This window comes from Pleurodeles waltl, chromosome 2_2 (assembly GCF_031143425.1).
Source record: "Pleurodeles waltl isolate 20211129_DDA chromosome 2_2, aPleWal1.hap1.20221129, whole genome shotgun sequence".
In the NCBI taxonomy this organism is placed as follows: domain Eukaryota; kingdom Metazoa; phylum Chordata; class Amphibia; order Caudata; family Salamandridae; genus Pleurodeles; species Pleurodeles waltl.
In genome coordinates, this window is record NC_090439.1 from 222,456,436 (window position 1) to 222,476,417 (window position 19,982).

At 46.8% G+C, this 19,982-nt stretch overlaps 1 protein-coding gene across 1 annotated transcript in view; it reads right to left on the minus strand.

The window, feature by feature from the left end:
* ROPN1L (rhophilin associated tail protein 1 like) overlaps positions 1-19,982 on the minus strand; it is a 229,071-nt gene that overhangs the window by 55,163 nt on the left and 153,926 nt on the right. The window contains exon 3 of the mRNA XM_069218876.1: positions 8,830-8,991. Within this exon, the coding sequence (XP_069074977.1) occupies positions 8,830-8,991 (162 nt within the window). The remainder of the gene's footprint in view (positions 1-8,829; positions 8,992-19,982) is intronic.

Consider the following 19,982-nt stretch of genomic DNA (forward strand, 5'->3'; position numbering starts at 1 on the left):
CTCCATCTGCAAAGAGTCCCAAGAGCACCTCAGCCACCACCAGCCCAGCTTCGAGTGTCACTGTGGTGCATGGGTTCTGGAGCCCACCCTTTGCCAGCAGTGACACTTCAATCAGCAGCAAGGGGACAGCCAGCCCCCCACCAGGCAAGAAGACCAGGAAGCTAAAGGGCCGCCGTGAGAGGACTGACACGGCTGCCCCCAAGGAGCAAAGTTCGCCCACTTCACCAGCCACAACATCTAGGGGAGGCAAGGGCCCGAGAGCCCCATCTAAGGAGCGAAAGGGCAGCAGGGCGGAAAAGTCAGCCAGCAGGAGCGCGGAGCAGGAGGGGCCCACAAGCCCCATCCCGGGTGTTAGGAAGGACACCAAAGGGCCCAGGACTCCGTCACCGAAGGGTCCAGCAACAGCACGGTCGGAGGGCGACTGAGCAGGGAGTCCAGGCCAGGTCTGGCTCCCTTGACCTACTGGACGAGCACCGCTGAACAGGGCCCGCCGTGGAGAGGAGCACCGCTGAACAGGGCCCGCCGTGCAGAAGAGCACCGCTGAACAGGGCCCCGCCGTGGAGAGGAGCACCGCTGAACATGGCCCCGCCGTGCAGAAGAGCACCGCTGAACAGGGCCCCGCCGTGGAGAGGAGCACCGCTGAACAGGGCCCCGCCGTGCAGAAGAGCACCGCTGAACAGGGCCCCGCCGTGCAGAAGAGCACCGCTGAACAGGGCCCCGCCGTGCAGAAGAGCACCGCTGAACAGGGCCCCGCCGTGGAGAGGAGCACCGCTGAACAGGGCCCCGCCGTGCAGAAGAGCACCGCTGAACAGGGCCCCGCCATGCAGAAGAGCACCGCTGAACAGGGCCCCGCCGTGCAGAAGAGCACCGCTGAACAGGGCCCCGCCATGCAGAAGAGCACCGCTGAACAGGGCCCCGCCGTGGAGAGGAGCACCGCTCCGCTGGGGCCTTCATCTCAAGCACCGCACTGCTGGGCCCCGCCGTCTCAAGCACCGCTCCGCTGGGCCCCGCCGTCTCATGCACTGCTCCGCTGGGTCCTTCATCTCAAGCACCGCTCCGCTGGGCCCCGCCGTCTCAAGCACCGCTCCGCTGGGCCCCGCCGTCTCAAGCACCGCTCCGCTGGGCCCTTCATCTCAAGCACCGCTCCGCTGGGCCCCGCCGTCTCAAGCACCGCTCCGCTGGGCCCCGCCGTCTCAAGCACCGCTCCGCTGGGCCCCGCCGTCTCAAGCACCGCTCTGCTGGGTCCCGCCGTCTCACGCACCGCTCCGCTGGGCCCTTCATCTCAAGCACCGCTCCACTGGGCCCTTCATCTCAAGCACCGCTCCGCTGGGCCCCGCCGTCTCAAGCACCGCTCCGCTGGGCCCCGCCGTCTCAAGCACCGCTCCGCTGGGCCCCGCCGTCTCAAGCACCGCTCCGCTGGGCCCCGCCTTCTCAAGCACCGCTCCGCTGGGCCCCGCCGTCTCATGCACCGCTCCGCTGGGCCCCGCCGTCTCAAGCACCACTGGCACAATGACAGTGCCGGATCTGTCTCGAGCTACTGTTCACGGTTCACTGTGCCCACCATGCCTCCTCCTTGACCGGTGGAGACTGTTATCCACCTGATGGACTGTGGCTTTGCAATCCCCAGGATGGCCGAGTGGCCAAGCCACCCACTGTAGAGACTTGAGAGACTGTGGCTTTGCACTCCCCAGGATGGCCGAGTGGGCAAGCCACCCACTGTAGAGACTTGAGAGACTGTGGCTTTGCACTCCCCAGGATGGCTGAGTGGCCAAGCCACCCACTGTAGAGACTTGAGAGACTGTGGCTTTGCACTCCCCAGGATGGCCGAGTGGGCAAGCCACCCACTGTAGAGACTTGAGAGACTGTGGCTTTGCACTCCCCAGGATGGCACAGTGGGCATGGTGGCCCCTTCGTGGATCTGGCGTCGTGGAATCATGTGGCTGTGGTGCCCCCTCCCTTCCCTTCCCCCTGAGGTGCCTGTGGTTTTTTCATCAGATGCCCCTGCAGTGTTCTCTCCAAAGGACTCAGGTCTCCTGTGTGGGCTTTGCCCTTGTGTTGCTACACTTTGGCCCATGGACACTTGGAATCTCGTTAGATGTGCAGGACTTATTGCCTCGGTTTATCGTATGCACTGGATATTGAATTGGTATTTTTGAATTGTTATTGCTATTTGACCGTGACTTATCAGTGGTTTTTATTTCCCATAAATTTCGAGTCACAATTTAATTATGTCCTTGTTTTTTTTACGGGGGTTTGGGTGGTTTCACTGTGACTTGTTGCTCTGCATTGGTGTGTACATGGTTTGGGGGGGTGGGTGTATCGCGTATGTGTGTGCACGTAACCTTTCGTCCTCCCCCCTCCCCTGTGTCGTAGGTGCAGTACTCACCGTTGTCGTCTGCGCCGGCGTTCGTACTCGTGGTAGATGAGCAGGTAGACGAGAGCAGGTAGGATGTTTAATTCGGGTTCCATGCTGTCCTCCTTCCTCGTGGAGTGCGTAGAGGTGCGCGTTTTCCCGTTCGTAGTCTGTTTCTGCCGTATTTTTATCGGCGGTGCTCCCGCCCCGGAAAAGGTGGCGGATTGGCCGGTCATGATAGTGTGGGCGGTACATTGTCTGCCGCCTGTCTGTTGGCGGTGACCGTCGCGCTGTTTGTCGTCCCGCCGTGGCGGTCGGAGTGTTAATGTGGCGGCCTGTGTTGGCGGTTCCCGCCAGGGTCAGAATTCCATTTTTTGGACCGCCGGCCTGTTGGCGGGTTGGCCGCCGCTTTATCACCGACCGCCAGGGTTAGAATCACCCCCATTGTCACTAAAATAAAGTACCTTTAGTTTTAGTAACTTTGAGTATTGTGATTCTTATGATATAGTGCTATATGATATAAGTGGTATAGTAAGAGCTTTGCATGTCTCCTAGTTGAGCCTAAGCTGCTCTGCTATAGCTACCTCTATCAGCCTAAGCTTCTAGAACACTACTAATCTACTAATAAGGGATAACTGGACCTGGCACAAGGTATAAGTACCAATAATTATAAGGGGATTCCCTGAATTTAATAAGCGTAGCTCAAACAGGGAAATAACCAATGTAGAGAAAAACTACTATGAGAGCTACTAGGATAGCCATGAAGATACAATCGTCTTCACGTACCAACACTATGGTCTAGAATGATGCTAACTATATATAGCTGACCAGTTATGTGTTTATAATACCAGGCTGCTACAATTAGGTACTCAGTTACAAATAAAATGATCCTATTGCATAATTAGTACAAACTTATTTTACAAATATAAATGTTTTATTATTCCATAATGATACAATCATAAAAAATATAAACATTAAATCAAAAAGATAAGAAGAACATACATACAAAGCACCTAAGACAAACATACCACATATACACTGGATTATAAAGATAAGAAAACGTGTCTTATTTACAAGTGAAACACCACATCGGGGAACTAATCCAAATAATAAGATTGAGACAATTTAGAATAATAAAAATATACAAATATAAATTATTCTAATATATTAGTATTGATAATCTAATACATAGCTAAAGAAACAATATGAACATAGTTCTATCCAAGTGGTACCGTAGGGACCGAAGGCCTACGCGCGTTTCGGTATTATATAAGGTATAGTGAACAACCTTCCTCAGGGCCGTTCCCAGTGGTACTAGTATATGATACTCGAATCTTTAGCAGCCAAATCTTCTGGTCAGACTGATTATAGGTTTGTAGTGTTCTTTTTGATGATGTAGTCAAGGATATCTTACTTGAAGAGTCTTGTCTAGCGTTTTTATGGGATATTAATTCTTCTGACCATAGCTGCTTCACTGTAGGGCATAATGCTACCTAAGAGTTGGCTGATGTCTGTTACTGAATTCGGCTCCGAATGGGCCCCTGTATGTAAATACGAATCCTCAGAATCTTGTCAATACACCGAACGAATTCGGGAAGTGGAAACTTGGATGCAATAATTTAAGTCGGATAAAGAAATACCGGTCTCAGTGTTTACTCTTCCCGCGTATGCTGACGCGGGAAGAGTAAACACTGAGACCGGTATTTCTTTATCCGACTTACATACAGGGGCCCATTCGGAGCCGAATTCAGTAACAGACATCAGCCAACTCTTAGGTAGCATTATGCCCTACAGTGAAGCAGCTATGGTCAGAAGAATTAATATCCCATAAAAACGCTAGACAAGACTCTTCAAGTAAGATATTCTTGACTACATCATCAAAAAGAACACTACAAACCTATAATCAGTCTGACCAGAAGATTTGGCTGCTAAAGATTCGAGTATCATATACTAGTACCACTGGGAACGGCCCTGAGGAAGGTTGTTCACTATACCTTATAATACCGAAACGCGCGTAGGCCTTCGGTCCCTACGGTACCACTTGGATAGAACTATGTTCATATTGTTTCTTTAGCTATGTATTAGATTATCAATACTAATATATTAGAATAATTTATATTTGTATATTTTTATTATTCTAAATTGTCTCAATCTTATTATTTGGATTAGTTCCCTGATGTGGTGTTTCACTTGAAAATAAGACACGTTTTCTTATCTTTATAATCCAGTGTATATGTGGTATGTTTGTCTTAGGTGCTTTGTATGTATGTTATTCTTATCTTTTTGATTTAATGTTTATATTTTTTATGATTGTATCATTATGGAATAATAAAACATTTATATTTGTAAAATAAGTTTGTACTAATTATGCAATAGGATCATTTTATTTGTAACTGAGTACCTAATTGCAGCAGCCTGGTATTATAAACACATAACTGGTCAGCTATATATAGTTAGCATCATTCTAGACCATAGTGTTGGTACGTGAAGACAATTGTATCTTCATGGCTATCCTAGTAGCTCTCATAGTAGTTTTTCTCTACAAGGTACAAGTACCACAGGTACCCACTATAAGCCAGGCCAGCCTCCTACATTACTTAGCCTTCAGACCAAATGGGAGGGCATTTTGGAGAACGCCCTCACAGCTAAAGAGAGGATGAAGGTCCATGAAGGGGTGTGAACAGTTAGCTCCAATGCATGCTTTAAACCCTTGCATTATACTTTCATACATCAAACATACCTCACTCTGCATACTTTGCATGCTATATATGACACTAGACCATTCAGCCGTTCATGTTTTGGGGACCCCATGGTAGACTTCACACATATGGTATGGTCCTGTCCCTCTCTATTCACTTACTGGCATGAAATCTTGAAATCTTTGAACAGGGCCTCGGGTGGGCGGTACTGCTTGAGATTTGCCAGGTGCCACTGGGCATACTCCTTTCCCCCCGCAAAGAAAAAACAAAGTCAGAAATGTATTCTTCTCTGCCTAGTGCTAGCGAAATGGGAACAGCCATTAAATGGCTTAGCCCGACAGCCCCTACACATACAATCTGGTTTAGGGATATTTCTGAATGGGTGGTTTGAGAAGAGGTCCTCATGAAGCATGTTCACAGAGATAAGAAATTGGAGGATGACCAAAGGGCCTGGTCCGCTGTGATACTTGAACTGAAGAAATTGCAGGGGCTGACTACTGCAGAGGGCGCACCCATACGTCACCCAGAATAACTCCTGTTAATGATGGGAGGGAGCTCAGGAGATCCTTGGATTCCAGAGGGATGCATTGTGAACACCCTCACACTACCCATTACAAATTTATTTTGCACAACTGGCCAGGATCACACGCAGGAATGAGGGGAGGGGAAGGAGAGGGGACTTAGTTGCTGGTTCATTGGGTTAGTTTATCGACAGTTGTTTAACCTTTCTCTTACCTAGATTATTTTTTGGGCATAATTAGCTTTGTTCTTATCGTGTGTCAATGCTTACCTTTCTCCCTCATCAGTGTATAGGGATAGCACCTGCAAAATTATCCTTTCACCACACTGTGTCAAATCTTCATGTAAACCTCAGGTGACGTATTTGTACTGACTGTGGAACAGTGTTTATGTATCCATTTAAAGCGATCACGGAATGGAACTGTCACTATATCATATGCTGCATATTTTCTACACTGTCCTGACTACGTTCTGTCATAGAAAACTGATAAAACATTTTTTCTTTTAATATCACTACACTATTCACAATGAAATTATTGATGAGAAAACTGCATGGCAGGGGTGTAAGTTATAGTTCCCTTAAGGCATGAGTTTTAGTTACTTGAGATAACTATAACTGCCAACTTTCTATGGCATTGTGTGAGTGAAAACTAAGCCTAACTATGACGTCCCTGTTAATTTTGTTTTTTTTAGTGAATTTCTAAGTTTTTTTTTTATTCTATTTCCTAACTTTAACATCCCTGTAACCTTTTTTCAGTGAATATATATATGTATATATTTACCCCCAAAAAACATTTAAATTCAGCAGTTATAGTTTCTTAACATAAGTATAACTATAAATAGAAACTATAACTTGTGGCCTAAAGGTTCTTAACAGCACGAGTTATAGTTTCTTCAGATAAGTACAACTATAAGTATAATCATAACTGCTGGATTTCTTTGGTTTTGTGTGGGAAGAACATCAACCTAACTATAACATACCTGTAACCTTTGTTTTTTCAGCGAATATCTATGTTTTTTTAACATATAGTAATATATAATTACCATATGTTAATACAACCATGGCCACGCACAACCAGGCGCAGTGCCTGCAGACAAAGCCCCCCTGCATGCACCCAACCTCAGAGTATGGTATGTGAGTGGGTGAGGTTTTTTTTCCATTGACCTTTAGATCCACGGATCCATCGTGGATTTACATAAGGGGTCGCACTGTGCACCATGGTGGATCCACAGATAGGTCAAAAATAAAAAATTGGGCAATCTCTTGCCCACAAGGGTTTTCTCAGAGTCCCCTCTATGTGTCCTATTCGGTAAGGATAACTCTACTCTAGTGTGTTTTTATTTATGCTTTCTCACCAGGAGCCGAGCCAAGAAACAAAATGGTGGCCGCATCTTTCCTTTCACGATGCGGCCAGCTAACCAGGGCCTTGCTTTTCCCCTGGATCCGCAGGTAATAGTGGATCCGCTGCTGGTACCCACGGATCTGTGGAGGATCCACATCCTTAGATATCTATATTTTTTACCTTTAATATCTCCAAAACTACTGAAGAGATTTACCCAAAATTACAAAAAGGGCTCTTTTTAGACCAAGATCAATCTTTTTGCAAAATTTGGTGTAATTCCGTTCTGTGGCTCGGGCTGTAGCCGTGGCTCAAAACTGCATAATCCCCATATACATTGCACAGGAAAAAAGTGTTTTGGGACCCCCCTTTTTCTTCCCGCTTGACGAATCATCCCCAAAACGTTCCAGACAGCAGCTGAAGTAACTGGTACACTAGTTTTGAAAATTTCATGAAGATTAGTCAAGCGGCGGCAAAGTTATTACGTTGCCAAAGTTATTTGCAAAACAAAAAAGAATTGGCAAAGTGAATAGGTCTTGCCTATACAATAGCTATTGGCTTTGGCAATGTGTTTTTCCCATGTTGTAAACCAGTGTGGATGCTGTTCAGCAGGGCTAAAAGTTGTGGAATGTTGTAGAGTGGAGTGGGGGAGTAGTGTTGTACAGTTGAGTAGAGGTGAATAGAGTTCAGTGGCTGAGAGTGTCTTGGAGTGCAGTGAAGTGGAGTGGAATATGGTGGATGGGTTGGAGTGGACTGAAGTAGTGGGGTGGTTTGGAATGGGTTTGAGTGGGGTGGATTGGATTAGGTCAGACTGGGGTGGATTGAGAAGAGTGGAATGGATTGGGGGGACTGAATGAGGGTCGATTGGAGAGGGGTGGATTAAAATGGAGTCAGGTGGATTGGAGTGGAGTGGATAGGACTGCAGTAGATTAGACTGGTTTGGGGTGGGTGGGTTGATTTGGAGTGACAAGGCTGGGGTGGGGTGGACTGTATTGGGACAGGGTGGATTGGGCTGGAGTGGGGAAAATTGGAGTGGGTGGACTGAATTGAGTGGGGTGGGGTGGATTGCAGTGGGGTGGATCAGATGGGGTGGATTAGAGTGGGGTGGATTGAAATGGGGTGGGTTGGATTGGGGTGGGATGGGATGGGTTGATTTTGGACTGGAGTGGGGTTGGATTGGATTAGGGTGGGTTGGATTGGAGTAGGTTGGCAAGGACTTGAGAGGGGAGGGTTGGACTGGACAGGAGTTGGTGGGGTGGATTGGACTGGAGTGGGGTGGACTGTATGGGAGTGGGTTGGATTCGATCAGAGTGGGATGGACTGAACTGGGGTGGGGTAGATTGGACTGGGGTAAAGTCAGGTGGATTAGACTAGGCTGGATTAGAGTGGAGTGGGGTGGATTGGAGTGGGGTTGATTAGATGGGGTGGGTTGGATTGGGGTGGGTTGGAATGGATTGGGGTGGAGTGGGTTGAATTGGGGTGGGGTAGACTACATTTAGGTGGGGTGGGTTGGTTTGAGGTGAATTGGACTGAGTGGGGTAGATTAGATGGGGTGGGTTACAAGTCAGTGATTATGACATTAGACATAAGCTTCTCTTTTGTGAGAATACTCAATTTTGATTAAATGTGCAACCCCATCCTTCCATTCCATTTGGCATTTGGTTCCATTTATGCCTGTCTTTTCTTGGACAACCAGACCTCTCTATCCTGCTCGTCCGATTTGAATATTGAGATTGTCTAGGTCTAATTAGTCCTGTGAAATACATTTCCTACAATCAAGGTTTCTGTTGTAACTTTCAAGGGCAAACTGTAAATAACTACTTTTGTAAGCATTTCATCTGAAAGATTACCTAATCTAAATATTCATTAAAAAGAGAATCAGACACATTTATACAGTAGGCCTCCTGGCAATACATACGCCTCCAAGGGTGCTACATCCCAGTGCGAAAAATTTAATCCATTCCACTTCCATGCCAAAGTTATCCAAAGCTAGTATACTTCTTAGCTGCTCCATGGGTAAGCACAAGTCTTTCCATTTCTGTTCCAGCTCATATGGTTGCACACTCTGATAGGAAGAGAGCTTTAAAATAAAGGAGAAAAGCATTGTAAAATATGGATTTGTTTCCACCTTCATAAAACAATTAAGCAAATATGCAAAATCATTAAAGCGTGCATTTTGTAATAGTAGATTTTAACAAGTTATCAGAAAGTTTGACACGTAACACCGAAAAAATTTGGAACACAGAGTAATTGAGTTTTTTTGTGTTTTCCATGGGTTTTGCCATGGCTACAAATATGTGCTGAATTGTAGCAGTACAAGTGGTAAATGTGAATAACACATATTCAAGTATATAAACTTTAAAATGGAGGCACCCTTAACTACTACATCCAGCACATATATGTAGCCTTGACAAAACCACTGAGGCAAAACCAATGTCACATCCTTTGCCACATAAATCAAATGTGTAGGTGTTGGTCTTTGCCCCCGCTGCTGGCATGACGGTCTGAACCGCCGGGGATCGTAAGGACCCCCAAAGTGTCTATTTTAGTCATTAGTGTGTCCTTAGATTCTGAGATCGTCTCCAGTACTCCCTTCAGGGAGGGTTTCCAGACCTGTGATCTCCCCCTGTTTCTCTCTGGAGGTGACTATTATCCCCGAGGATGTCATGGGCTTTATATTGTAGTGATCAAGTCTGTTGGGTTGAGTCATTTTTGGCCCTTGTCCCGCATAATGATGGCTACTGTGTAGAGGCTGGATGACTAGGGGTTCCCTCACATCAGCCCCTGCTCTATGTGCTTCTGCCGTTCCTCTGACAATTCCACAGCATGTGAGAACTAATGATGGGTTTCCACCTCAAGCCGTATTGAACCCTTCTCAGTGCTGCTCATTTCGATGGCTTGTATGGATCCACTTGTGCTTTCCCAGAACCCCTGAGCCTTCCACGGCTAGCACTGGCCAATTTCTTCCTATCTGCCTTCTGCGGGTGTCACTCGCCAGTTATGTGTCTCTGCTCCTGTAGGTCATCTAGACAAACACCCAGAACTCAACACAGCTCCCAGCCTGTCTCCACTCTGTAACTGTACCAGAAGTGGGCTTTACCTGACGGGCCTGGGGCATGTGTACATTACTTTCTGGGCCCAGCAGTTGGGACTAGGGGTGGTCCAGTTCCCCCTCTCCCCAGATGTGATCATGTATGGTAGATGGTAGGCACGGGCGGGGGGGATGCAGGGCTTTCCTCCTGTCTGTCATCTTTGACCCATAGAGAAGTGAGGCAGGTTCCATCCTGGCTGGTGGCTGAGGCTGTGGCTAGCAGACTGGCAGAGTCTGTGGTGCGCTGTTCTTGCTGTACGATCACCGGGCCCCGGTGATACGGGGGTATTGGGTGCAGTCCACAGGGTCGGGACTCCACATACAGTTGTTAGGATACTGCCACACGGGGAGGCCTGTGGTTGCCATCTTAGACTCGGTGTTGGGAGCTGATGCACCCAGTCTTATTACAGGACATTTCTGTTTCCTTGGGGTTGCAACTGGCTGCTGACCACTACGTAGTGTTGTAGCACCAATTGTGGACCACGGATCCCCAGTGGGTGGTGGATAAATGCCAGCCGATGCCTTCACTGCCTGGAGCTCACACCAGATGCACTATTTTCATTATGTATCATAGCCACATCCCCACTTAATAACATTTTGTAGCAAAGTGCCCCTTTTGCGCTAGATGCTGTTAGTTATGACTCTGAATGTGCACTGGCGTCTGCTAATCAGTCGCCAGTGCTCTCTCCCTAGAGTGGCATATGTGAATTGGTATCCCCAATTGACAAACACTTTAACCCCCTTATAAGTCCCTATTATATGGTACCAGTGGAACCCAGGGTATGGGTACTAAAGGGGTCAACCGTGAGTGATCCAAATAAACCACTGACAGCAGGCCTGCCATTAGAGACTGAAGGAGTAGTGTTAACTGCTCAAACTCGACTGTGCCCACACCATGTGTGGCACAGCCAAAGTACTATCTTTAAAATATGTCAGTCACTCCTGAGGAAGGCCTTCAGACCCCAGAAGACAGGGTGCAATATAGTAAAGGTGTGGACAAGTGAGTGCAAGCATGTATGTCCCTATAGTGGCCTTTTCCATTAAAGGCTATCATGAATGAAAGGTGGTTCCTAGGATAACATGGGCTGGCACCCAGGCAAACCTGAGGTCACCAGCTCCATTATAGTAGCGCCAAAATGTGTCATGTTTGGTATCAAACAACTTACCTTCTCACCCCTGACATGATCCTCATCTCAAAGGCAATGTGGCATGCAACGCCTTGGCAAACTTAGAGGTTGCCCACCTAGTTTCCCCAGTTTTCCTGTGTTCTGGCTGACAGCTCGAAGCTGTTACTGCCAAGACTGGACTCTTACCCCCATCGGCAGAAGTGTGAACCCTCCCATGAGTCAGGACAAGGACCTGAACGGGAAGGAGGTCACACCTCCCTCCCTCCCAGTAAGGCTAGTGAAGCAGCACATCAAGGTAGTGAGCTTTAAAGGGCACACCGCCTCTGTTTTGCAAGCAGGCTGTCCCCCAGTGGAGGGCAAAGCCATCCCCCAACCAGGCGGAGTTGTTCTGCCTGGTAAATCCTTGTCCAGGGGCCCACACAAGCTTAATCCCTTGTGGGCTCCCACGAAATGGATCTGCAAGTAGTCGAGTGTCACAAGTGTAATTTTTCAGCATCCGCGGCTCATGCGTTCAGCAGCAAGAGCTGCCAGGGCACCTCTGCACCCAGGCCCCGTGAGCCAGGTAAGATTGGTCTGACTGTTGAAGCTTGGTCCTGGGACCCTCATCACCTTAACTACAAGTAGGCTCCTCTGAACTCACCCCACAAGTGGCCGAGTGTCTCTAGTGATTTTCCTTATTAACCGCAATGGTAAACATTTGACAGCTTCCAGAGTACTCCGGTTATATATATCTGTTTTACTTTGTTTTTGTGTCTAAACTAATATAAAAATCTGATTTTTTTTTTTTAAATGATGTTGGATTTCTTTCAAGCCATGTCAATTACTCATCGTCCATGTTGGTACTCTGAAATGCTTAAAGCGTTCTTCTAGTAAAGCCTGATGGCTCTGTGCCACACTACCAGGACTGAGCTAAGGACTTATTATTGTGAATACAAGGACCATCTTTGGGGAATTGTGAGAGTATTACTTAGTGAAGCCTAACTAGCATCACTGCAAAGACCAACACCAGCATGGCGGTCTGAACCGCCATATAATGGACACAGTGAGGGTCACCTTTTGCGGCCCTCCTCCACCGCCGGCTGCCGCGACAGGCGGTGGAGGGAATTATCCCTTCTGCCACCAGCCTTTCCCTGGTGGGAAAGGCTGGCAGAAGGGGTGCTCAGGGGCCCCCCTGGTGGCCCCTGCACTGCCCATGCACCTGGCATGGACAGTGCAGGTCCCCGTGCAGTGCCCCATCACGCAGGTCACTGCCCGATTTCTGGGCAGTAATCTGTGTGACGGGTGCAGCTGCACCCGCCGCACACGAACATTGGTGGCAGCTCCATTTTGAGCCGCTGTCTATGTTACGGCCCTTTTCCCTGCTGGGCCAGCGGGTGGAAACACTGGGGAATACATTATACGGCCGGCGGAGGTAGTCGCGCTGGCGGTCTTCTATTGACCGCGAGCGCGGATCTCGGCGGTTTTTACCACTGAGATAATTATGAGGGCCTAAGTCTATCGATATAAACCTCTTAAGGGCGGATGTGCAGAAAATCACCATCCAAGTAAAAACTACAGAAGACACCATGCGCAAACACTCTGAAGCTATCAAAGGACTGCAATCCAAGGTACGCCGGCTTCATGAACCATCCCATAAGCTACCCCTTCAGGTGGAGAAGGGAGATCACTAAGAAACAATGTCTGCCTGGTGGGCCTGCCAGAAAATGCTAAAGGGAGAAACGTGGAACGATTTGTGGAAGAGTTTGCAATACATGAAACCAAGTGGTATCTCAGTGCATTTTGTGTTTGAATGTTCGCATTGCATACTGGGAGCCCTCCCAAAGACAGGGGGCAAGTCATACCTGATCATAGCATGACTTCTTAATTTTAGGGACAGAGATGCCATCTTGAGGGCGGCCCTGCAGCAAGGCCCCTTGCACTACGAAAACGTTTTTTCCAGACTTCACCCAGTAAGTACAGCTGCAATGCTAATCTTTTGATGAGGTAAAAGGAAAACTGTGCAAACAGGAGCTGCAGTACGCCATGCTGTTTCCAACCAAACTGTGAGAGCTGGAAAAGGTGAAACCATAGTTCCCTAGCGAGGCGTGGGACTGGGTGGACAGCTGGAGGATCGCAGCAGCGAGGAGATGCAATCCACATCGGAAACATCATGCAAGCAGGGATCTGATGGGAACATAACACATGGAGGAGATAACGGAAATGTTGCAAAAGAAGAGGCAAATGAGGAGCGGGAGCGGGGAGCGAGACCCACAACCCTTGAGTCTGACTGATGCCTGAGGCCCGACTCCAGCTCACACACCTTCGGAACAGTGTTAAAAAGGAAGTAAGTACTCTGTGGGCACACATGTAGCACTACCACACAAGTTGTAGTTTCAAATGGGGGGCAACAGACACCTCAGAAGTTGGGGCAACAAGTAGTTTTTCACTCGCTGTTTGAGGATGTGGGGTGGCAGGTTAGGGAGGGGACAGTTAATTCAACAACACCAACGAACACACCCATGATGCAACAGGCAGGATAGAAAGGGTCTCTCATGGCCCCGGTTGAGGCACCTAGGACATGGGAAGGACGACATGACACTAACAGAGTAGGTCTCTCATTATCTGTCTGGGAACATAAATGGCCTGGGTAACAGAGTGACACAGAAGGTAGAGAATAAATTACTGACATGGCACAACCTAGACCTCATAATTTTGCAGGAAATGAGTTTAGTGGGTAACAACTGCGGCTTCCTAGGCAGAGGGAAATACAAGGTTTTTATCCATACAGGTATCACAATGGGATCCACAGGGTGGGGATATTAGCCTGCAAGACGCTTCCTGTGATATTTACCAGCACCAAGGCCTAGAGGATTGGAACGGCCGAACCATCACAGTGGCTTCCTGGTACTTACAGTCTATGATTTTGGACGAGATGGGGAGATGGATTATCTGCTTGCCCTACCTCTATACTGATTGTCCGGGGAGGATTTGAACTTGACACTGGATGCAACATACAAAAGAATTTCAGGGGGCAGGGGAGAACTTCAAGAGGACCGCTGACTAGCTAATTTCACAGCAGTGATGGGCCAAATAGACCTGTGGGGAGTGGAACATCCACAGCTCAAACAATACTCCTTTGTGGCCACGTCCAGAAACGCAGTGTCCAGACTGGACTACTTACTGACCCCCAATACACAAGGAGGACTGTTTTCCCTCATGTGCGGGGGATCTCAGACCATTCCCTGAAGATGACAAGATATGAGCTAGTAGGACCAGGGGGGCAGGGAGCTGGACACTAGACCCATGGGAGTTTACAGACTGGGGGACAAGGGGGGCACTGATACTATAGAGGCCATGGAGAAATATTTTCAGGAAAAAGTTGACTCATTGGACTCCCCAGTCATGACCTGGGAGGCTTTTAGGCTCACAATCAGGGGAGCCCTCATAATCACACATAACAAGTAAGAGATGGCAAGGAGACAGAGAAGTTTCTGAATTTGAGGACCTCCTCTAATGGATGGAAGAGGAATACATTGACGCCCCAAGTTGGGCACTTAAACAGAAACTGACATTGGTGATGGTATATATATATATATAGAGAGAGAAGTGACAAATAAAATCAAGGGTATATTACAGGGATAACCAACAGACTGTACAAACTAGGGAATAAAGCTGGTAAAATACTAGCTTGGCTGTTAACAGGTGATGAAGCGGACAGTGGGTCCACAAGCTATCCACAGAGGACGGAGAGATGACAGATACAGCAGACGATATAGCGAAGACTTTTAGGATTTCATTATAAACCTATACAGCCCCCATGTGTAGGTCCTTCCTGGAGACCTAAGCAACTTTGTCATTGATATCCCCACCCCACAATTAGACAAAGAAGACAAGATCACCCTTTAGACGACCAGAGAGGTGGAGGAATTCCTAAATGCGTTTATTCAGATAGCTAGTGGAAAATCCCTCAAAACTAATGGTCCACCACCGAAATGTTTTCAAATAGTGCAGAGCAAAATAGGTGACCATATGACAGCCATGTTCAACCGGGCTCGCTCAGATTGCCGACACCTCACCGGCCTGCGGAACGCCAGAGTGGTCCCGGTCCACAAAAAGGGCAAACCACCAGAAGACTGTGGTTTATACAGGCTTATCTCCCTGCTTAATTGCGCAACAAAGGTTCTGATGAAAGTGTTAGTGTTGCATCTGGAGAAGGTAACGGACAAACTAATGGCCTGCAATCAATCGGGCTTCATGTCTTATATAGCCACCTGCCATAATCTCGGAAGGCTCTTTAGGTGCAACGGGCAGAAGGGAACAAATGGTCGATGCTACAGTTCTACTATCACTTGATGCAGAGAAAGTGTTTGATTCTTTGGAATGACCTTACCTCCATGCCATCCTGGAAAAGATGGGATGTGGCCTGGAGTTCCGAGTGTGGATTCATGATCTGTATGTAGATCTAATAGCAAAAGTCCTAGTCAATGGAGTGCTTTCGGGGAAGCTAGCCACTGAGAGGGGAACCAAACAGGGTTACTCACCGTCTCCCCTCATGTTTGCACTAGCAGTGGAACCGCAGGCATGTTGGATTACACAGGACACCCAGGAGAGAGGCATACACTAGGACAGGGAGTGGGACGACAGACTCTCGTTCTAAATGGATGATCTGCTCTCATACCTGTCAGACCCCAAAGGTTCAATCCCCAGGGCATTAGAAATCATATCAATATTTGGGAGATTTACAGGTTTCCAGATAAACTGTCCCAAATCAATCCTTTTCCCAATTACACACTGGGAACCGGTGGGAGACTGGGAATGCCCATTACGGTGGTCCCCTGAGGGGGTTAAATATTAAGGAATCTACATTACTAATGATCAGACTGTGTTCCATAGTGCCAACCTGGGACATATCCTAAAAGAGTACAGGAGAGACGTAAACTGCTTGCAGTGCCTCCCCTTATCACAAGTCAGGCGGCACGCTTTATTTAAAATGATAAACCTGCCCAAATTTCTCTACGTACTACAAAACACACCAATCGTGGTACCCAAGGCATTCTTCCAGCCAGTCAATGGGGTCACCAGACAACTCATATGGGATGGGGCCCCTCGAGGATTGCACTCCAACATCTCACAAGGGGGCCATATGATGGTGGAATCACACTAACCAGCCTGCAACTGTACCACAGGGAGGCCCAATTAGTTACCTTAAATGAACTGGCCTTTTCGTCATAACAGGAGCAAGCACTTCTATCAGATCGTATAGTACTTGGAGATGGTGGTTAGTTGTCTTCCTATATGTGATGTGGAAAAGGGGATTCCTCCCGGCACCCACGGAGACGGTACAGGGCTATGGAAGACAGACAAGAACTGGGTTGAGGCACAGTGTTGATGCTGGAGACCTCTCTGTGGCACTCCAAGATACAGAGGCACCGTCAGAGCCTCGACAGATGATGACAGTGGGACCGAATTGGCATTTCCAAACTAGGAGACGTATGGATGAGAGACAGCGTGAAATCATTTGATGCCCTACAGTCAGAAAACACGTTAACGGATAACCAGAGGTTTAGATACCTTCAAGAAAGACACGTACTTACCAAGCACAAAACACAATTGGACAATGTCTTAGAGGAAACCCCTTTAGAATTCCAGATCATCAACTCTGCAGGCCCATGCAATCCTCACAAATGTATAGAACACTCTTGACACATGTGCCATCCCTTTCAGCCCTTAGGGAAAGGTGGGAGCAGAATTACGGAGTTCTGGACGACACAGACTGGGGAGAGGCGTGCAGATACCACAGGGAGGTAGCAATACGGCAGGGTTCAGTTTGGTGCAGCTCAAACTCCTACACAGGGCACCAGAACACAACTGCTGCATATGGGTAAGACTGCCACTGATAAATATTTGGGGGGATGTGGCCAGCCAGGCACACTGTCGCACACATTGTGGGATTGTCCACATGTACAGCCCTTCTCGTCGGGAATGCGACAGACAATGGAAGAGACATCAGGGCAAAAAATTCACTTAACACCAGCTTTGGTGGCCCTGGGCATCTGGGAAGCAGACACTGCCTAAATACACTCCACTGTGGTGTCACTTTGCTCTAATGGTAGCCTGGAGAGACATAATATGCCTCCGGGACCACCCCCAACTCGCCTAAAATAACTGAGTGGACCAGCAAGCAGAACAAGCAATTTATGAAGCACAAATTTATGAAGCACAGGATGCTTAAAGAAATTAAATAAAATATGGGATGCATGGCAGAACTACAGGGAAGACGTCAGTTAAATAATGGGGGGAGTACAGGGGGAAGATGGGAGAGACCGAGGTGCACAGAACTTGCCATGGAACCAGGCATGAAGGTTTGTGAGGTCGGGTGGGTGAAATTGGTGTCGAGGAATCATATTGAAAATGTTATTCCCTGTTGGGGATCAGTTAGAGAAAATCAAACAATAAAAACTGTTTTTTCAAAAATTGCAAAAAGTAATTCTTTGTTGCGTTGTAACCTTTCTCTAAAGGAACCTGCTGAATAATGACTTCTCATATGGGGTAATGTGTAGTAATAACTTATAGTGCAGGTGCACTATATAAAACCATTATTAAATATACAAATAGATAGAAATGTTTGCTGTAAATGGTTCTACGGCATACACGCCAACACTTAAGAAGAGGAAAGTGGAAGATTTTTAAAAAATAATCAGAAGAATTAATTTCCTCCATTGACTTCTATTGAAGCAGAAGCAATTTCAGGCGAGAGACAGCCAAAATCAAGACATTTTTGGCTTAAAAAGCATAAGTCTCCCGTCTGAGTCTGGTTCATTAGCATTTATGCAATGGTGTATAATTGATAAAGGCATACTGTTTGCAAATCAATCAATAAATATTTTGTTCCGAGGACTAAATACATTCAAATATTATTAGCATGGCACAAAGATATAACATTTACTAAAGTCATAAGTGAGCTTCTAGTGATATCGACCCATTCCACAGAGTCTAAGCTCCAAAGGTCAAGAAGAGTTTACAGGGAACCCACATGTGAAGCGAAGGAAAGCGAAGCGAGAAACAAAATGTCTAGGAGAGAGCTCTTAGACTTTAACTTTCTTTGCCTCAGCCTTATCAGACTGCAACCTGTCTGGAAAGAAAGATCCTAACACTTTTACATCTACTTGAATCTTTGCGATTGGCCAGCTCCGAAAAATCAACTGTAATTGGGATAGTCAGATGATTCCAGCAGGAAGTGGGTACAGAAAAGTGAATGTGCATGTGTTGATACCCAGAGAGATAATTTGCAGATAAATTCATGCTCCTTCACAATCCCCTTGAGCAATACGATGAAACATAAATATCTAACTTCAAAAATAGACAACCTTTAATATATCTGACACATCCCAAGACTTCAGCGGTATTTACAGGTATGGAAATCTTGCATGTTCTTGAGTTAGAGCTATTGGCATTGGAAATTCAGAACTGGAATTTTCTTGCCACATAAATTGGTCATCCCTGTCTCATAATTTCATCTTTTCCTGTCATGTTTTGGTGGTCACTGGTGGCTACTGACATCAGAAATCACAAGCCCTTAAGGAGAGACGAGATACTGCACTACATCACATTGTTTAAGCGTCTGAACAGAAACTGGAAAATAAGGCTGGAAAAGTATTTTCTTTGTATTTTAACAGAATGAAAAGTCTTGCAAGCACTCTTGCCTCGCAATCCAAAGACCAGAGCAGCCTGAGAAGATTTATAGCCCCAATAAAGGAGATAAGCAATGCCCTGTGTGCGATGTTTTGAGTACTGGCAGGGAGGGGCCCTGGAGAGAGAGACTTGAGATGCAAGGATAAGCAAGGTTCACATAATTGCTTCTAGGTTTAACTACATTCTACCAGAAAGGGCATATTGTGGCTTTCGTGAGCAGTATGCAAAACAACCGGGTGTTTCTTTTGTGAAATTAGCTTATTTTAGGAGCCAGAGGTAAACGAGAACAGCACTGAAATAAAGGCAAAACCAATGTCAGCAACATGGGAGGAGATGGGAGGAACATAATGCTGCATTAAAACACAGGCAGCTACCAGCCTAAAACACCCACAGTGAAAGGGGAGCACCAAAGAAATAACAAAAATAGTCTGTTACAGCAACAGATAAAGAAACCAAAGTGGAACAATACAGTAGTTGGTCAATGCTCTGAAACAGGAGGGAGAAAAAGGCAGAACTGACCACTAATGAACAAGAATTTTTAAAGGTCACTGCAAACAACAAATGAAATCACTTTAAGCCATAAGAAGTATACTAAAACTATACACGAGGTTGAACACTTATCCTCGACCTAAAAGTAGGACCATGTACACTTTACCATCACATATGCATTCCATCTGGCCCACCTTCCTTTGAATATTCAGTAGGACTCAATCACCTACTGGCAACAAAGAGTACAGTGTTCAATTTAGGCCTATATATTGAGCTCTACATATGCTGACAAAAGGTATACATTTCCATATTTTTCTAAACTCGGGCCTTTATTATCAGTGCTCAACATATTCGTAAATCCAGGCTGTGGAGCCATCCAAATGAGTTGAATGCTCAGCAGTCTATTTAAATATATATCAAAATGAATACTTATGATTCAGTCTTTTCCGAATAGGGCAACACCTGATATAAGTGTATATTTGTGAAATATGTCTTTTTAAAAGAAATACAAGGGTGTGTCCAAGCAGTCCACTAACTGAAATAGTAGGGCAGAGAAGCACACTGCCTGCCTTGTTCTCCCAAATGCATTCTGGAATAGAGTTCATATTCACAATGAAGCAGGGGTTGTCCAGCCAGAGTTCCCACAGCAAGTGCTGAATATTCTTGGACACATGTTTTGTGCTACATGACACT